Here is a 21,499-nt window from a genome sequence, read left to right on the forward strand (position 1 = left end):
TTTGTTTAAAAAAAAAATAGTGCAAGAGTACACATAAAGGAAAAACATTAATTAAGAAATGAAAAAAAAATTCTTTAAGTTGCTGCCTTTGCTGAATGAATTTTTTAACATAAACCTCCTGTAGCAAAAGAGTTTGTTTGCTTTTTCTTTTTCATGCAAATTCTCTCAGCCTTTCACAAACGTACCTATGCAATGGGAAGTCTGTTGTGCTACAGGTGCTTCGTATAAAACCTTCCTACTTCATCATAAGTAAACCAAACAGCCCAGTCGAAACCTTCTACATGTCCTGGCATCTTTTTGGATATGTGTGATATTCTGCAGCTCTCAGTGCTTGAAGCCACTGGTAACCCTACAGAATGTCTTCCATGAGGAAATGCAAGGAGCATTAATTCACTGCTTCATAAGAAACAAGTGCTACAAGTGCTAAATGTACAAGTCAAACTAAATTGCTTCCTAAAGCACAGCAGAGTGAAGAGATGGCATATATGCAATGCCATGCACCTCTTGACCAGGAACTTGAAAATGTCACAGTTAGAGGATTTGGTTCCTGCTTGTGTTTGCTTGTGGAAGGTAATTCCCAAAGCACCTTCTATAGTTTCCTGTGTTTAATGCTCTAAGATCTGGAAATAAGTGGAAGTACTGTCATGTACAAAAAAAAGATGGTGTTTTGACTAATGGAATTTCTGTGTTGAATAATGTAGTGTAGATTCCAATAATTCCAATACTTTACAGGCATAGTAATGCCTGAAGGGGGGGCCATACAAGAAAGCTGAAAAGGGACTTCTTACAAGGGAATGTAGTGAAAGGACAAAGGGTAATGGCTTTAATCTGAAAGAGGTTAGATTTAGATCAGATATTGGGAAGATACTGTGGGCATGGTGAAGCACTGGAACAGGTTGCCCAGAGAAGCTATGGATGCCCCATCCCTGGAAGTGTTCAAGGCCAGGCTGAATGGGGTTGGAGGCAGATGGTCTTTATGGTCCCTTTCAACCCAGACCATTCTATGAAAATATTATTTCCTATTTTATGTCTTTTTGATGGCTCTTAAAAATATTTTCCTTCCATCACAGGAAGATTACAGGGACATTTCTTTGGTGGTGACCAACACAGCATTCTTCTTCTTTCCTGTCACACTTATATTGGATGTCAGTACAGCTCTCCACTGTTAACTGGGGATTTGCAAAATCAAAACTATAACCAGAGCAAGCAGATGCTGGTCAACTGGTTTTAGTTTAGCACTACTCTGAAGTAAAAGTGATTACTTCTGAATATCTCTCCATTTGTATGAGGAGAAGTGCACCCCAGAGAATTCAAATAGAAAGATCATTGTTACACCAACCTTTGAAGTTTTTTGATTGATTGCAAGAAAAGGCATAAACGTTGCTAATTCAGTGAAAGCTAATCTCCTATTTTCCATGTGAACACATCTATTACTAAACACAATGTAAACATGTACAGACTGATGGTTCTACTCAGAAAATAATATATTTTTTCTGTAGCTATTAATTTCCAACATCAAATTCTCCATGCCCTTTTTGTGATTATAAAGGGCTTACATGAGGAAAAAATACTTTTTTAATGCAGTGCAGTTATATTGCATTCTGTTAGTGTAGTAACCCAGTGAAGAGCAATAATAAGGACTAATTTTGTCTACCTGTTTGTGTACATGTAATGCTGAAGGGATTTTCAGACTATTTGTACTGTGGGACAGCTGGCCAGAAATTAGGGTTCTTTGATGTGCTGGGTTTTTTTTCAAGCTGATTTGCAAAATCCAGGTGTTGGACAGTTTTTAAATAACATGATTTGCTATAAAGTTTATTTTTTTAATAAAACACCACATTGATTTTGCTAGAGCTGTGAGAGTCAATGTGAGAACATGATTTGAAATAAAACTTGGCATGAATTGGCCTTCTTTTAATTACTTCTGAATTTAGATTCTGTATTACTTTATTGTTGGACCTACTTTAAAATGGGAACTGCTGATGTTTCTAAAAATGACTCTAAACTAAATTTTTCCCCTTGTAATCCTTCTGTATCTCATAGTTCAAAATGTTGAGAAACTTCCTGAAGTGGTAAGCAGTGATTTGGTGTATTTGTTTTAACAAGGAGCTGATGGACATGTGAGAATTTAGTAACTTCTCTTCACTAACATAAAGCAGAACCTGAAATGGAATAAGGCTCCTGATCTTTTCTTCTTGTAAACCCTTGGGTACTGTCACCTGGATTATATTACTGTAGTAGTATAGCAAATGTATGGTCTGTATGCTGCCACTGAATGGAAGACTAATGGGATGTTTCATAAAAAAAGAGATTTCAGTTCATGGATGACTAGGGACATCGTTGGAGAGGAGGCATTAAAAAAAACTTGTCCTGGGAGGCAGTGAAAATTCCTTGGAAAAACAGAATGAATAACTGAAAAAAACTTTGAGACAGGGATTAAGAAAAATACTCCTTCATTGTCATTGTTGCATTAAAATATACACCTCAGTTTTGAAGTAATATCTGTTTCAATGAGCCTAACTGAAGAAACACAGGTGCATCTTTAGTACTGAAAATGAAATAAAATATCACTTGCTCTTAAATTATTTTGTAAAATTTAAGTCATGGATGATAGCAATGAAACCTTAAATAGTTTTTATTTTCACCTGTAACAGTGGGAGCCCGTAACAGAAAAGTTTCTTTTCCCTCTGTGTGTGTCTGCATGTAATCAGTCTGTACCCTGTACATGCTAACACCTTGCTTTCTTGTGTTGCAGGTGTACTGACGGGCTTGCATCCCTTCACAAACTATGCTGTAACCCTAACTGCTTGCACTTTGGCTGGCTGTACTGAGAGCTTGCATGCATTGAACATCTCCACTCCACAAGAAGGTAAAGTAATTTCAAAGGTCTTGACTTCCACATTTCAGTCATGAATAATAAAACAGGAGAAGAGCTAAACGCTGCAAAGCCATTTGCTGGAAAACCCCAACCTAATTTGATGACAAAGTGCATTGCCAGACCATAATTGCTCCATTTTTTGGGGGGTGCGAAAATGAATCAAACTCCATACCCTTTAATGACATGCATCTTTAATAGCTGTAATGCAGATTAATGGCCTTTTTAATTGCTGTTACATTGTTCATGCAAGAGCCTTGTCATTAATATGAAGCATCTGAAAGATTAATGAAAGCTTCCTCATTTTACTATGGCTCAGAAGTAAATCTAGAGACAGTCTGACTAAAAAGAATTGATTGTATGGCAGAGTATGAAATTGAGAATCAAATGGTTGATTTCCATGGTTTCTTTTAACCACTAAACACCAGCAATAGGCAACAATTATTTCAGTGTGATGAAACTGCCAAATGCCAATTGAGTTCTTTATTAATTGCTGTTCAGATTTTCCCTTTTTTTTCTCTAAACACATTTACATGTTGTTGTGCTCAAACTTAAAGGTTGTGAGTGTAAATTAATGCTTCCTGTGCTTACATTAAGAACTAGGGCACAAAGAAAGAAAAAGTGCATTCAGTTCTGACTTTAGAGTCTAGGCTGATATGTAATGCACATCAATTACTAGGAAAAATGTCCCAAAAATATCAGTGACATATCTAACTTCATTCTCAATTAAACATAAAGTTCACATCTCCCAGTTCTGTCATCCCAAAGCCATATTAATCCAGTTAAAATAATCAGTTACTCCAAATCTACACCAGCAGACTAATGAAGACTTTGACATATATTTATTGGACAGTAGTTAATCTTCCATGATGCAAAGTAGTTTTCAAAACTCCCTCCCTCCCACAGTTCTTTGTTTTATCTTCTCATGTAAACTAGGTTTTAATACAGTGCCTATAAAGAAAATAAGATTTTGGCATGAAGTCATGTGAATTATAGCCATAATAGTTAAAAGGATGCTGAAGTGTTGAACTGCTGCCAAAGCAGGTTGTTGTGCAAGGTGTTGTCTTGATGAGGACAGTGCTGAAGATTGCAGTCTAACATTGCTAGAACAGAGTTTCGGTGTGACCACGTTAGTAACTGCCAGCAGCACCAATCAAATCAAAATCCAATTTTTGCTTCTTGGATGTTTAAGATAAACTGACTGAGATTGTCCAGTGGCATTCTCCATGAAAGGGTGCAGCCTCTGACAGCCAAATAGTTAATGGACCCTGTGATATAAACATGAAACCCATTATTTCAGTATTTGTGTATTTCTTTATGCTGTGACATAGCAATTAAAAATAAATTATGTCCTATTTTCTCAGCTTAGTGAATAAAGCAGAAATGCTTACCTGTCATAAAGGAATGGTTTAGGCAAGAGTAGATTTTTTTTTTTTTTCCCAGAGATTGAATAAAGCCATGGGGAACATGTGTTTTATCCCTCAGAAGAATTGAACAAAAAGTCAATGTGTGGAATTTCTATTTTTGGATGCTCTTGTTGCCTGCTCTTAGTAACAATAAATTGGTGATACAGAAGAGAGACACCATATCACACCCTCCAGCTATCCCTGTTTCCCTATTGAAACATTCATTACTTTATATTGTTTTCACATTGCCAGGCACTGCTAGTTATTGTTTTAAATTGCTAGCACAGAGCTTGTAAATTACAAGATATTTCTCCCAGACTAAGGCCTCAGCTCTGCTCCCCTTGCGATATTCACTGGGATTCCTTGTGTTTCTAAGGTGTAACTCAGTGGAACAGTGAAAGAACTTGACTCTTAAATTATTATCCATTGCCAACTTCCAGTATGTTGTATACATAAAATCTACATTAAACAAACATTACTAAGTGTATTGGATTATGAAAAATTTGTAATAAGGGGCAGTGCCTAGGAACAGATCACCTGCATTGGTGATTAGGATGATCATTTTGTAGTTAGGAATAAAAACCATGAAAGAAGAGAAAATAATTTGTATTAAAAAAAGGACTGCACTAAAATCCTGTACCCCTCACCTTGCTCAGTGTTATCAAGCTGCAAAGATACAATTATAGAAGCATAATTATTCTCTTAAAAGCAAAGAGTATATTGCCATATTTCATAGAAGTTTCTGTTTGGCTAGATAATGTAGGAGACTTCTCAAAGTTCTGATATGTTGCAGACATAAAGTCTCGTCTGAAATTCCAGCTTTGCCAAAAATCAGTCTGGTAAGTAGCCTCTCATTGAAACTCTTTATTATATGTGGAAAGACAATGTAGTATAACTTTATACATTTTTTCACCAGCCCCTGAAGATGTGCAATCACCCACAGCAATATCCTTTCCCACGTTCCTGCTGATGAGTTGGAGTCCACCCAAAACACCAAATGGTATTATTACACAATATACTTTATATATGAATGGAATACCAATTTACTCTGGAAATGGAACTAAGTATGTTGTAAAAGGTGAGTTCTCTGCTCGGTAGCATGTCAGATGGGTATCTCATGGTTGCTATGAATAATTGTGTGATTGACCCCTTCTTATTTCAGAGGAATGAAAAACAATTCTAAAATTGGTTGGATGCACTTTAAACCCTGATGGGTTTCATATTTTAAAACACCTCACCTTTTTTTGGGACTCATAGACATTAACGTCACCATGGATGGTGTGCTTCTTTCACAGGATCTGAGTCATCTTTTTAATGGTTTTATAACATTTTGATCTCATACCATGCAGCTGTCAAAGCAAGTTAACTGCAAACTGTTGAAGACATGTACAGATTTAGTAGTTTTTCTTACTGCCTTCCTTAAATATTGTTAATTAGAGAGATACCACATTGCTTACCTGAAGCCTCTGTTTAATTCATTTATTAAAAGTAGAAACAAATAATCTATTTTCTCCTGATAATGGTTGTGCCGTGTGCCAGTAGCCAAATTATATCAGTGCTCTTAAACTATTACATTGAAGTTAAGTGTCTGTTATTGGGCAATACAGTGAAGTGTGGTAATCTGACTTTCTATTTTAATGCAATTGATGTCATTTAATGAATTATCCAAATTACATATTCAGATATTATGCAAACAACAACAAAAATAATAATTAAAAAAACCCACAAACAACAAAAACAAACTAAAAAAACCCCAAACAACCAAAAAAACCCAACAAGAAAATATGGAGCTAGAAGTGTCATGCCACAGCATAAGGACTATTGTGGACCCATCAGAACCTACATGTGTTGGTAGGTACAAGTGAAAATAAAGCATTTTGTATTGGACAACTCAGGGGAAAAGGGGTACCAAAACCCTACTTTCTTTTTAATGTGAGGCCTTAAAATTCAAAGCCATTTCTGCATCTTGAGTCAGTATAAAACATATTTAAAAATTCATATAGTTCAAATTTCTTTGCCTCGCGCAGGCCATAAGGTACTGGTGTGGTGGGTCAGTTTTGACACTGAAAAATGAATCCAGTTAGAGAACCTCCTGAAGGCTGTTGATGATCGCTATAATAAATAGTGCACACTTTAAGTCAAACTTTTTCATTCTGTATTCAAAGGTAATGGATTTTTCGTAACCATAGTAACCTTAGTGTATTTCTGGATAAATACATGAGGTATATACATTCTGGTTTTATTTTTGAATATAAACTACCACATTATGTATTACTAATAATATGAAAAATAGGATATAGGTTAGCATAATGACAGCTCAAACTAGTGCGCATTTTTCTTCTGCAAAAAATAAATATTTATCAAAAGTGTAGGTTCAATTAATTTCTCCCCCATCTCCCCAGTTTTCTGGTATTCTTGCAGCGCCATTTGTCTTTTTTTTGCAAGATTTCCATTAATCTCTCATTGCTGTATCATAGCACTGTTCTTAAAAATTTTGAAGTGCAAATAGTTGTGCTTCCAATCTTACTAAAATCATTACTGAAAGTTCATCATAGGTTCATCACTTTACTGAAATGTTCATCTGCAGCCTGGTTGTAAATGGGCAAGCGATGTAAAACATTTGAGGAAGTGTTCACCATAATATATTTTGGTTGGCTGGTTTTAGATTCATGTCCGAGTGTAGTCTGAATTACAGCCAAAATGAAGCTTATTGATAGAAATTACGGTCAAGTGGCTTTTGTAATTCTTCTTTGAAAAGATAGAAAAACATAAGGATTCTACCCTTAAATCTTGAGTGATATGTCAGAATACATTCAGCTAGTAGTAGTGAGATGAAATCTCATCTTGTTCATAAGTTTCCTAGAGAAGCTCTTGTTGCTTTTATGTAGAAATTATTTATTTATACTTTAGTATAAATTTTTATATTTTTTGGTCCTATTGAGCATTTAATGACTTTGATTTCAAATAATTTTTAGGCAGATATGGATCTAAAGAAAAGAGTAAATCTTACTCATTCAAGAGAGGGCTGGTGGATCAGATCATGTTACCATGCGCTGTTCACCACAAGAGCCACTGTTGCCTGCCATTATGTACGTGGTGTGGAGATCAGTCTGTTTGCTTTGGATCCATTTTATGTAGCTGCCAGTTTCTCCCTCTGCCTGAGGGAGAAGTGGTGATGTGAACCAGTAGGCTGGGATTTGGGTCACTAGAAATCCCAGTCCTTGTGAACCAGGTTTATTCAAGATCTTGCTAAGATCTGCCTGTGTCTTTAATTTGACCTGATTTTGCTTCCTTTCAGAGCCCAAGATTTTCCACTTTGTAGGTTTGATTTAGAGAAGGTATAACATAATCTTCTTTTTTTTGTTGTTCCCCAAGGGCAACAGTTTTGTGTTGAAAAGCTGCAGCTTTTGGCTTTAGACTATTATGTTATATACGTTTTGGCTTTTTCCATATCATTATCCTTTTGTTTCCAGCATTTGTGCTAGTGATGTTGGTAACTTATTGCCACAACATCATATACTATTGACCCTAAACAGAGAGACAAAGTTCATTGTCTCTGACATCTGCTTCCTATTTACTGACCAAAATTATTTTCTTAATTTAGTAGCTATATGACTTAGTTCCTGCCCAGTAGTCTATACCAGAAAGTCATAGATTCTTTCTGTGTTTTTGAAGTGCTGTATTTTGTGAAATGTGATGGTTTTCTAAACCTTTCTTTTTAAGAAGATATAAATTCTGTTTAAAAATTAGTACTTCACTGACTTTCATTTCAGACCATGGAAAGTGCTTCAGCTTAAGCCCATACTAATCAATCCAGAACTTGAGGAGGGATATGTTTTCTCAACACCATAATAGCAAATATATTGTTAGTTTAATTTCTGATCTTGACAGTTGTTCAGGGCTTGAAATACTCATTGATTTTCATGGAAATTCAAGTGTTTGTTTCCTCTAGGGGTTGAGCTGTAATTAAAAAGGAAACCCTTTAAAAGCACATATGGCAAATGTACACTTTACCACATTGGAAAAGAAGATCCATTAGGCATCCATCATCCATTAGTGCCTTTAAATATTTCCCCCATATTGACAAGTTTGGTTTCTGTGTTGTGAGTAATAAAACACTGAAATGAAGCCAGCCTGTCTAGCACAACACCTGTATTAACTGTCTGTGATTTTTCTGTTTCCCACCTTCATGCATTTGCTTTATGTGGTATATGTTCTGCTTCTCCATGCAATCTGGGTTGTATTTCACATTCTATATTCCAGTGAAAGCCTCATGTCTCCAATAGATGAGCCCAGAGGAAATAGTCCCAGATCCCAGGTGAAACTTGGGCTGTGTGAATCCATGCCCCTGTATTTATGCTTTCAGTTCCTCTGTGTGTGAGTGCAGAAGCTCCTGTAACCAAGGCCAACATCTGCAGCTCAGGAGAGTAGTTGCAGTAGGGTTCTGCTCCCCAAACCTTCAGACCTTACTGTGCTGTAGATGATTAGCAGCTGTGAGGAGTTGGAGGAGCTTGTACAGTGATCTTCAGAGCTCTTAACATATTGAACTTAAAAAGGCAGTGGATTTTCCCTGGGAACAGGAAAATATTCTTCTCATCCAAACACTCAGAGAAAAAACTGAAGCTTCTACTTTGAAATCTGGAAATTTCTTAATGTAATTATTTTAAAGATATTTTTAAGTGTATGCAAGGTATCCCTTCTTTTCTTCTCTTTTGTTTAATTTAGTCTCAGAAATTTTCTACCTGCCTTAGATGAAAGGGGCAACAGTGTGGGTTTCATCCTGAAAAGTACTAGACTGCAGTGGCCTGAGCTGGTGGTGCCAGTACCAATAGCAGAAAGGTGGTCTGAAAAATGCAGATGTGACCCACATGCCCAGTTGTTTGTTTTTTTGTTTTTTTTTTTTTTTTTTTTTTTTTTTCTGTGGGGAACCTTACTGATGTGAAGAAACTTGAGAAAAAAGGTTAGAGCAAAATATTCCTATATTCTTAAAAGCTGAGAATTTGATGGACTGAGAAATGGTGTTCATTGTCTAACATGTTTACAAAGGGGAATTACTTTGTGGAAGGTTTAGAAAACAAAACAAGACAAAAAAGTATGAATCTATCTTTGCTCTGAGCTTGGCATTGAGGATGTGTGTCTGCATTTTCTGCAGCACTAGGTGCTTGACATGTTAACAGATTGTGTTCGTATAATTTTCCTAGCAGAATCTAATGGTTCTCATCATGAATCTTTAAAAGGAAGATATTCTTATTAAGACTCAGCTGTATGAAACTTATTTTTCTCTGCCAGCCTGAAAGCAGCGTTTCCAGTTTTTCAGGAAAGAGATCGTGTCAGCTGTGTTACAAGGGCAGATCCTCAACTGAGTTAAATGAGTATAGAGTTATCCTAAATTGCATGTCCAAGAGTTTATAAAAAAATGTGACAGAGTACTTTGTACCAGGTTTCTGGGCAAAATATTAAGGAGAGCCTTGGAAAAGGTGAGAAAGAGCTGTCTTCACAATATTTTTTCCAAGAGCATGAACTAAGCTTTAGCTTATTCAAATTGTTATTTGACCTGAGTGAGGAAAGGCTGATCCTACAAAACCGGGTTAGAACAGGAGCCTTGTTTTTCTGTGAGGAAGAGACAGATGTTTGACATCTGTTCAATCAGGGCTTAACATATCTGAACTTTAAAAATGGGAGAATCCCAAATTAGTACCTGTATTTTTTATGTTGCTCTAACCCAGTAGTGATTACAGTACACATCATGCGCAGCCATGTGCAATAACTACATTTTGCAGAAAACTTGGCAAAGTTTTTGGTCCTTTATGCCACATGAATACGGCTTGTTTTAAATGAGAGTTCATGATAATAAAAGCAGAATCCATCGTAATATCAGTATTGCACTGATTGCCAAGTGAAACAATTTGAGCAAGAAAATCCACAGAATTGTCTGTAGAAGATAATTGCAGTGAGATGTATCACACTGCAAGAAGTTGAACCACTGAGAAGAAAATCCTTACTATCTTATGTTTAAGATGTTGTTCTTGTGGTTACTTTTCATATTTTTCAGCCGTAGCCGTGTTTAAGAACAACAACTTCCAACCCTAAGGATTTGCATTCCTTTGTTTTGGGTCCTGCTCAAAGATGACAGGCAGCTTTTGCCTTAAAGGACAAACAATAGAAAAATTCTGTAGTCCTCTGGTATGAGTTTATTTCCCATCTTCCAGGTGGCAGTGAAATACTTAAAATTACCAGATGTGCTCAGTCTGTTCTTCCACTACAGGTTTTGGAAAGAGTTGTTTGCCATCAAATACAATGTTAGTACTAGATTTATATTATAACCCTGAATGTCACAATTTCTCTTTTTTTTTTTTTTTTTGTGAAGCAGAGACTTCTTTAACACCATGGTGAGCAATAAAAGTTAGTCTTTGCTTCTTTGTAGGTAGAATTGGTTGTCTGAAACATCTTGCATGTGACCCAATGAGACTTGGCCCAGTGTCTCACCCTTATTTTAGGGTCTTGCATTACTATGCAACAGTGCCAGGCTGACCCCTTATATTTGGTTTAGCAACATATCTAGCTGATAAGTCATACAGGATGGCATATGAAGAATGCCTGCTTCTCCAGGCTTTATTCTGGCCCATTTATGCATTTAAGTGAACATCTAGAGGTGCACCTGGCACTAGAGGGCAGGGTACACCAGCCTTACAGGAGGAGCTGCCTTCCTCTACGAGTTGTAGGCATGTAAGCAGGCACATTTGATGCACCTGAAGTGGCAGCGCTGACATTGCCGGTGACCGGTGCTACCGTAATTAATTCCACAGACCAGAATGCAGATTCAGCAGGCACCAAACCAAAGGGCAAATGGGCTGTCTGAGCCTGGCGTTCCGGTATTTCAAATTCAGACAGAAAGATCTGGTGCACTCGTTGGACTTAATAATACTGATCTGGGGAATTCAGAGGGGAGGGAGGCAGGGGAAGGGTAAAAGCATTATGTTTATTTGTAGCAGCTCTGTTGTATCATTTTCTATTGCAGTGCATTAGTGCAGTGTTAAATAAAATCTGCTTATTTAAAATCCTTTTAAATAGTGTTTAAATATTTCCTGCTGATACAATCTGCTAAAGTAGTTATCCTTGCTGCAGATTTCAGTTAACCTTGTCGCAGATATTAAGCCTGAAGCTACACAGACTTTTAGGGACCTTGATTATAGAGCAAAACCTAATGGTGTCATTATAAAACCACAGCTGGACAAGCTTCTGGAGTCCTTGTCCTTTGATCAGATTTGGGTAACACAGCAAGCCAGGAGAGAACTCACGCTAACCCTGCTGGAATTGCTGAGCTCTCAGGTTACTTGAGTACCACTTTCTAAAAATTAAAATGCAACACAAATTATGAAATGAGAGTGATTGGGACCTTCCAATCTTCTGTGTGTACCAAAGTGAACTGGAGCAAAATAGCTTCTTCAGAGCTGATAGCTGTAGAACAGGGAGGTATTTTTTCTATGCTTTCCCTTTTGGCACATAAGAATTATTTTGGCTATGGGCACTGTTTTCTAAACAAAGAGAAGAAAAGCATTGATTTAATGGCTTGTCTAAATTCCATGGTAAGAAATAAAGCTCTTAAAAAATGTAAAATTCCCAGATTATTTTGTCCTGTGATATTACTTCAAAATATTTGTCAGAATTAGACATATGTAAGCTTTTTGTTCTGTGTTTTCTCCTTCAATATATGTAGGTTGGTAAGCAGATTTAAAGATGCTGAGATTTCTTCAGAAGACAGTGTCTCCCGAGAAGGACACATTTAAATCAAGAGTTCATTGAGTTCAATTTGTAAAATGTGAATTTACAGCCTTACAGCCTTTTTTTCTTCGTTTTTTATTCATCAGCAGAGCTTACTTCTTAACGTCCACATATGATTGCCTTGTAGGTGCTCTGCACTGGCATGTGGATCTGTAGGTCTTCTCCAAGATATCCTCTTTGCAGTTAGATAGCAAATTCTTATTTTGCTACTTTTTGAGATCAGGTTGTTGTAATGTTGTGTGTGTGAACCTCTCTTGAGTAAAATGGCCAAATGTTGTCTGCTTTGCTCTTGGATTTTTCTGAAGGGCTAATCTGTTTCTCTGCATTTTTCTTTCGCCAGTGACAGCTTCACATCAAGTGTCATAGTTTGTCTTTGTGAGCTGTTGTCTCATGGTGACCACTGCTTGTTATTAAACATTGTGAGAACTCTGAAGATTTGGAAGAACTAGGATATGCTTTCTTGGCCATGTTGTGCTTGTAGCCTGAAGTGCTTTCTGTGGGATCTTGTTTTCAGCAGTATGCCTGGCAACTGGGGTTTGCCTGAAGCTGGTATGGCAAAATGGTGGGTTCTGTTCAGATTTTAATTTTTCTGATAAAACAGACACATAAGCTTATTGTTTAAAACAAGATTTCATCAAGTCACACTTTCATTAAGTGCTTTAGAAAACATCAGAAACTGTGCAAGATTTTATATTGAAATTATAAATATTTATAGATCAAGAAAAACATCTCCACTTTTCTAGATGATTTTATTTGATTTTTCCAGGATCATTCTTAGATGCTTGATAAATGATTTATGCTTAGTTTCAAGTAATGCTGGACTCAGGTAAATAAAGATATGATACTTCTTGCACAGGTGGACTAAGGCCTAACCTGCTGCTTCTGTTTGAATCTCTAGGTATCCATTTATAAGGACACACCTCACTTACCCATAACTTAATAGGCTTGGATAGAATGGGGCAGCCTTCTTAATATTTCCAGCTGCATAATGAAACTTCTCTCTGAGCTTTTCCTTATGCCCTGGAAAAGATACTCATAGTTCTCCTTATTAATTTAAGAACAGTTGGTCTCCTGAACTGCTAATATTTAGTTGGAAAGAGATATTTTATTCCACACTTCTGCATTACAAAGTGTGCTGGTTTATCAGCTGTGATAATTTGACAGGGCAGTACATGTGTTCCTCTTTGGCTAGTGCTAGGCACAGACCCTTCTCTCTATACCTGGTATGTCCCAACATTCCTTTAACAATAGTGGAATATTGACAAATGATGACAATGTACAGGCAGGTGATGCCACAGCAGAACTTCTAGATGATTCCCAACTGGGTTTCCCTTGGTTTTGCTAAATGCATGGCCATGAGGGTATTGAGTCATTTACCATTAATGAAATATTTTCAGCATTTTATTTACTGAATAAAACAGAAAGCTGTAATGAGAAAAAATTATGGAAAGGGGAATCTTTGATTTTTGCATGTGTTTAGGACTTATAATTACAATAAGTCTGGGAAACTTCCTTAGAAGTTGCATTTCTAAAATACTTCACCAGTTAATGTAAGTTCAGACTTTTCTGAGTATTTTCCATCTTTCACAAGTCTTTTCTTGTGTGTGAAGAATACAAGACTGTGTGTTATCAGGCCATAAAATAGTTGGATGTAAGTTTGATTTTAAACATATTTGGTGGTTTGTATGATTGGAGTATTCATGTATTTTCAAAATCTGTTTCTCTATCCTCTTAGTTTTAGTGGAAACATATGAAATACAGGATTTTGTCCCAAAAAGCATGGGAGGCATTCCAGGATACTTCCTCTTCTGGTATCACTGCCAGAAATCTAGCTTAGGTTACTGATTGCTTAAATTGTTTACATACAGCTTAATAGCCTTTTTAAGTCAGTACTGAACTCCATCATGTTTTTCAGTGGTCTTCCATGGAAAATGTCTTTTTACAACAATTTATTTCTGATTGAAGGATTTTACATAAATTGTAGTTGGACTCTGAAAGCTGCTGGGGATTTCTCCCTTTTTTTTTCTTTCTTTAATTTCCATGGTTTTTGTTGTATAAATAGAGTGACACATTAAAGTGATGTGTTACCAGGAAATTAAGTAGTGGGAAAAAATATTTCAACAAACATAAAGCTAAACACATAAGAAGAACATCAGATTAGTCTGCCTTAAGTAAGGCTTAGGCTTGGGGTCTTAAGATGAATAGGAAGGTGGATGGTAAAAGTTGTAACTTCTGTGTTGCCTGCTTTGGACATACCAGGTTCCTTGATTTCAGAGGTACATTTAAGTCACGTTTACACTCTGCATGTCTTGATTTCTTTTTTTTGCATGTCTGGGTGTGTTTATAGCTACATAAGGTTGCTCAGAGGTGACCACAGGATCTGGTGTATTAGGAGATTCTGGGTCCTCATTGCTCACCCACCCAGGATCATTGGCTAGACAGGGGGAGTTCACACAGAGGATGCATAAGCAACATTTTCAGTCTATTCTAGGAGAAATTCTGAGAATTAAGGAAATTATCAATAATGGAAAGTAACCCATGTTGATGCAGTACGTCAGTAGCTTCCTTTTGAAAGCTGAATTTCATATTAACTTCAACTTTGGACCTATTTATGATCACTTAATTTCAATAGTGTTAGTAATTTTTATTCTGATCAGGAAACAAAATTGAATCCAATTGACAACAATTTTTAAATATTCTGAGCTGGAATGCTAGCCTTTTCATCAGCTCAAGAATAAGTTAGATTAAACATTTTGACTAATGTGTTTTGAATGTTTTGAGGTATGACTCTTGGGATTTAATATCAACATTGCAGTGTCACATAACAATTTTTAAGCTGTTAAATTCTACTGGGAATTAAAATACACGCACAATTTAAATCTTTCTCCTATGCTTACAGGCAGAGAAAAAGAGCAGAGAAAACTTGTCAAGTAAAACTAAAAATCAAGTGAGATACACTGAATAGATACGAAGATTAATAAATAAGAAATGTTACCATAAAAAAGAGGTACAAGTCTTGGCTTAAATATGAAAAGAAGTTGTGTGGCAGAGATCGAGGCAAAATAAACAAATGGTAATTAGAGCTAGAAAATAGTTTCAAATATTTGCATGCAGGACAAAGGAATATCCAGGTAGATAAATAAACTAAGTTCAAAAGAGCTGAGAGAAATTAGAAGGTAACTTGTTCACCAAAGAGCCTGTCCCTAGTGATGCTGCTTTGGGAGGTACATGAATCAACACTGTAGTGCTGCAGCCAGAGAACCAAAAATTAGTAAAGCAGCTAGACTGAAATAGAGCCTTGTTTCTACACCTTATCACCAGGTAACAGAGTTTTTGGAGGTAGGACTGTTGTGGGGAAAAGCCACAGTTTTGGAAAAATCTGTGGCCTTCATGTGGTGGTCACAACAGGTATTTTCAGACTTCAGCAGAAAAGATGAGGATGTGAATGGACATGGAGATGAGTCTATTCCTCCAGGAGGTCCAGCTAGAGGAGCAGTATGTCATGTTAGCTGTGAATCATAGAATGGCCTGAGTGGGAACAGACCTTAAAGATCATCTGGTGTCAACCCCTCTGGCATGGACAGAGACACCTTCCACTAGACCAGGATGCTGAAAGCCCCATCCAACCTGGCCCTGTATACTCCCAGGGATGGGGCATCCACAGCTTCTCTGGGAAACCTGTTCCAGTGCCTCACCACTCTCACAGTAAAGAACTTCTTCCTAAAAATTTAATCTAAGCTGACTCTCCTTCAGTTTGAATCCATTCCCCCTTGTCACTACTTGCTCTCTTTCTTATACGTTCCCTTCAGGTACTGGAAGGCTGCAATTAGGTCACCTCGAAACCTTCTCTTTTCAGACTGAACAATCTCAATTCTCTCAGCCTTTCCTTATGGAAGAGGTGCTCCATCCCATTAATCAACTTCGTGGCCCTGCTTTGGACCTTCTCCAACAGGCATATGTCCTCTCTGTGCTGGGGAAGCATAGGGAAGTTTCAGTTGCAAGTCCTGCAGTCTCTTAGTTGTGTCCCTGAGTTTCACAAGAAAATTCATAAAGATGATACCAATAATGTAACATAATGCAGGCACATACCCAGCAATGACTACTAACATAGTGTCAGTTACTCTTCTTCAAGAAAGAAGTGGTCATTACAAAACCTAAGCAACCTATCTTGAAAAAAAACCCCTAAAATTGTGAAACAGTGGGACTGAACAATATACTGCATTCTACATAGACAAGACTGGAGCAGGGAGAGGAGTGGGGTGAAATACAAAAGCCTCTTAAGGGTTTGCCACTTGTGAATTATGCATCTCACTCTCACTAGTAGGCGTAAATGCATAATTCTAATCTGTTCTTATTACTTATTTATAGCACGCAGTAGAATGTAAATTCTGTGCCTCCTTTGTAGAGGCTTAACATGCTGGTTAAGGTATGCAGATATTTCAAGGAGCCTACATAGACAACTTTCTGGGCATAACACTCTGTTGCCAATTAAAGAGCATAAACTTCAAACAATAAATTTAGCTAGCTCTCCCCTCCCGTTTACCAGAGGAACACAGACACGATGTAAGAAATAAGGTATAGGATCAACAGATAATAAGAAGAGCATTCATCTTGAAATAAACTACTCTGCATTATTATTATTTATGATAGTTACTGTTGTTAATAAAGTACACGTGGGACAGAGGAAAAGCCTGCAACAACCACTGAATTTATGAGACTAGGGACAGATGCAGGATCTCCCTTTTATATCACTGGCACTGATCGATTTGTATTTTTCCCTGATGATGGTTTATGCCATTATAACTGTTTTGTGGCTCCTTACTATTGACTTATGGTTGCAAAGCACTTCACAAATGAGAACAAGCCTCTGGACATTATATCCTAATCTTCACATCCTATAGATATGCCATAATACAGAGCAGCTGACTGCACCACCTGTGATCTGTGTACCCACAAACATGATTTATTCTGGTAATCCCAGTTTAATGCATCACATCAGATTGTGGCAGTTATGTTATCTGATGACATTACTGACACTACATGCCATAACTGGGTAGTGCAACATGTCAAGTTGAAAAAAACTTCGGGCTTTCATTTTTTTGCCTTTGTTTCTGTGTGTGTGTGTTTTGAAAGTAAATATGAAATGAAACAAAACAAAAACCCAAAACAAATAAGGAATCCAAATAATTTTGCCCAACCACGTGTTGACCATATTAATGACTCTACAGCTTGGGCTGCTTGTTCTAGTAAGGAGAGAGAAGGACAGATAGAAATACAGTATGTTTTACTATGCTGCTTATTTTGTGGTCAGCGGAAAACTAGCTCAGCTTTTGTAGTCTTGCAACAGATTTAACTTGCTATAAATTGTCTTGTTTAGGAGCAGTGCTCAGAAGCTGAGTCCTCCCACTATCCCTGTTCCAGCACTACAGTAATGCTTTGGCAAACTCCTTTATCCTCTGACTATAATTCAGGAATACAGAGCTGTTCTGGTCCTAGGAAGGTGATAGTATCTCTTCTACAGAAACTCTTAAATCTCATGATGGCTTGCCTGGATGGTGAGAGTTGTTCTCTAATCATCTCACATGCCTGGAACTACACAAAATGGTGAAAAAAGTTACTCACCATGGATGTAAAATGCATAGATTGCTAAATAAAACTCGCAACCTATAAATCACTTATTGAATCGACTTGTAGTTGATGGCAGTTCAAAGAGCCCTTCTTGTAGTTTTCTTGTTTAGGTTCCAATTTCTAGTATTGAGTGTTCTCTCTGAAGCTTCTGCTTGTTTGGTGAATTTGCTTTTGTTTATTAAGACAATTGTTTTGGCATTAAAATGGTATTTTGTAATTTAGTATGCATACTAAATCCTAGTAAGAAAAATCTATAAGTAAAGTTGTCTAATTTTTATCAAAATTAATTAATTATTTTTGGAAATTAATTTCTTTGATCCCATCCCTCTTTTCCTTTGCTTGGCGGAAAAACTTATATAAAAATAAATACAGTGTTAACGAGTTCTAAGTTGTCTCAGATACAAAGAGAGAAGTATAGAAATCTTGCAGGATTTGCAAATTATGGTGATGCTTACATAAATAATTTTAAAAACATTTTATTGATACTTAATGTTTCTCCCCCCAAGTTTGATTTATGAAAATAAACCTGAATCTTCTTATCAGCAGTAGTAGATGTTTCATGATTTTAGGTGGGGTGGGTTTCTCTGAAAATTCCACTTTCTGAATTTATTGCATGTCCTTTCTCCCTCCCTTCCTTCCTCCTCCCCCTCTATTATTGAATGGGAATTCATGGGAATAGAGCATCCTAATTGCTTTTCTATGTAGCACTTACTGTCTTATACCCCTGTATGGTGTGTCTCCTTTGTTTCCTTCTCTGAGGTTGTTTTTGCAGCCTCTCTTCCTAACAAAGTGTTTGTAAGTCTGTGCTCTCTCACTGCTGTTTTCCAGACAGACTTTATTTCTGCACTCTGTAGTCTATGCTGCTCCAGATGAGACTGCACTGTTGATTTATATAAAACAGATAGTAATAGTTGCTGTTGCTTACTATAAATTCATGTATAACCACATCTTACTTGCCACGGCAGCACGTTCATATAGTGTTCTTCAGTGGGTTGTGAAAGTGGCAGCCTGACACTTTTCTTGTTCTCTACAATTACCTCAGCACCAAATGTTAGGTAGGTCTGAATTTTGTTTCTCCTACTGCAGCAAGATTGGAATTACTTGGGAATACGGGATGTACTTCTGCTGGTGAGCCAAAGGGTTCTTGGTCATGCTAATGTGAATCCAGAGTAGTTCCATTTTTGTAGAAGCAGGTATCTGAGATTCAAATTTGCAATGTATTTGCCTAGTGTAAATATGTTTTCCAGTTGTGAATATAAAGCTGAAGCAATACAGAAGTAAAATGGTCAAACCACTCTTTCTTCCTTTTTCCCATTTTGGGCTCAACATTGACTGAGACATTATGGTTCTTATGATGTATACTAACATAACTCTATTTAAGCTGAAATAAGAAATACAGTTGCATATATAAGAAATACAGACTGGATTGGAAGCATTCATGAATGGAAATTTTCATTTAAATCTTAAAATCTTCATTCCATATGATGTATAAAGAAATGACAAAGATGGACATAAAACTGAGCTAGCGTTATTGACCACAATTACTTCTCTTCATGTGCCTGGTAAAAATTAATGTGCTTTTTCTTCTTTCTGTTTTCTCCCCCTCTGACCTTCAAACTCACTTTATTTGTCCAGCTTCTATAATTGAAGTAAACTAGGGAGACAGTGAATGGTTTTAATTCTAGTAAGCAAAGATGTAACCTGGAAGTTTGTTAGGTTCATTTGATACTGAATATTTGCACTGACTGACTGGCTCTGTCATTTTGGCAGCAGGAGAAGCTTTTGAAAAACCTCCCAACATGCCTTCATATTTTTCTAATGGTGACTAATGCTGATGGGTCAGAGGAAAACATATCAGGGATGTTATGGGAAGGAGGGTTCCAAGGAGCACCATGATTCTTCTGTGGTCAGTGACATGACATGTCTTTAGAGTCACACAAGCAATGAGGTGCATTAGTTGGTGCTAAAGTCTGAAGAGAAGTTTAACTGTTCTCTGATGTGTCCCTTCTGCTTTTTCTAAACCATCTGGTGTGGAGCACTCCTCGTGATTTGAGTTCTCTTCAGCTGAGCACCTTTGGGATTTCAAGCTAGTGTGCCCTAACTGGAGAGTAAGAACAGCCTGGAAAATGTTCCCATAGCAGCTATCTCAGGGATGTGGCTTTAAAATAAAAGACTGGAATCCTTGCTTTCCAGCTTTTACGATGAGATAGGAATAATAGGCATAGGAATAATGTGTAAATAAAAATGTGTACCTATCTAAGGAAGGTTAAAACTAAAATAGTTTTACTAAAATAAAAAGGAACAATGAAACACAATCAGGAATGGTTTATGTGGCCCTGTGAACTGGTCAGGATGAAACCTAACTTTTGAGGGATGTCTTTTGGCTTAAAGAAGTACAAGACTTTGGGACAATAAATGGCAGAAAGTTTTTCTGGGCAACAATTAAGGGTGTAAGAGCATAACCAAGGGACACTGTTACTAAATGTGAAGGCAAACAAACGATAATCTTTGCTGTTAAAACATAATTATCTTTAAAAGCCTTAATGTACTTCAGAACTGTCCCTTTTCCAACAGTGGAACCATTTTCAGGCATGTAAAATCTTTACTAATTTCTTGAAATCATTTCAAACTGAAATGATGAAAGATCATTTTGTTTCACCGTTGTGCCAAAGGGTTTTTCTTCTTGAATATAACTCTTGCACAGTCCAATACATAACTGTTATGTTTTCATGCTTCCATATGTTTAATGTTTTTCTGCTATGCTTTTTATTTCCTAAGATGGGATCTGGAAGTTCCCTGAATTCTTCTGAAGTGTAGAGGTCTCAAAAGGAATGAGGATTTCATAGAGTCATAGAATGGCCTGGGTTGGAAGGGACCTGCTGCGGGCAGGGTCACCTCTCACTAGACCAGGTTGCTCAGAGCTCTGTCCAGCCTAGCCTTGAGCACTTCAGGGTTGGGGTATCTACAGCTTCTCTGGGCAATGTGTTCCAGTGTCTTGCCACCCTCACAGTAAAGAATTTCTTCCTTTACAAGTGATTTGGAAAACCAGAGATGTTTACTGCTGAACAAATAGTTTTCTAAAAAACATCAGCATTTGCTTGCCAGCTGGAAGCCAAGTTATTTTGTCCATGTGCCATTATGTCAAAGTCTTTGCTGTTGTTCTTAGAGCAGAACAACAGCTTATGGTGCTTTCTGAAAACAGTTATTTGTGACCCTCCGTTTATTTGTTTCTCTTTTTTACTTGTGATTGTTTTTAATGGCTTCACAAAAGTCTTTAAATTTTGTCACATCACAGAATCACATAAGCATTCTTAGTTGTTAATTAATATTGTAGAATTTGCTAGTATCTTGGAAGACAGCTGTTTTCTTCAATTAAAGGGCCAGTTGCACACGTGAAAGGCCATCCATTGCTAATTTATGCAATTAGGTACATGAGCACTTTCTTCCTGTTGATTGAGTTGCCTGAAGTACCTAAGGGGTGTCATTTGTGATACCTTGTTTTTTTCTGAAATATTTTCAAGGAAGTGATGGGTATGGTGTGGGGTTTGCAAATCTATGAAATGATGCAGCATTAGTGTAATACCCTTCCAGACAAAGTTGTACATTAGTGATGGCTCTTTGAGAGTCAATATAATTATGTGATTGGTGCTTTATAAATAAAGCAAGCATGATATACTCTACTAAAAGTTAAATATGACTTGTTGCTTGCTCTCAGGAAATGGTGGAAGGCAGAGAACTGCTAATGATGTCTGATGGAGGAAGCCTGATAATGTGGACCTTGTCACTTAGCATATGAATTAGATGTTTG

The 21,499-nt window shown here is 37.0% G+C and overlaps 1 protein-coding gene across 1 annotated transcript in view; it reads left to right on the top strand.

Annotated features, from left to right (window-relative positions):
- Positions 1-21,499, top strand: part of USH2A (usherin) — a gene marked incomplete at its 5' end in the record, with an annotated part of 385,998 nt that overhangs the window by 159,898 nt on the left and 204,601 nt on the right. The window contains 2 exons of the mRNA XM_082300920.1: positions 2,756-2,869; positions 5,198-5,359. Of these exons, the coding sequence (XP_082157046.1) occupies positions 2,756-2,869; positions 5,198-5,359 (276 nt within the window). The remainder of the gene's footprint in view (positions 1-2,755; positions 2,870-5,197; positions 5,360-21,499) is intronic.

This window comes from Coloeus monedula, assembly GCF_965178545.1.
Source record: "Coloeus monedula genome assembly, chromosome: 2".
In the NCBI taxonomy this organism is placed as follows: Eukaryota; Metazoa; Chordata; class Aves; order Passeriformes; family Corvidae; genus Coloeus; species Coloeus monedula.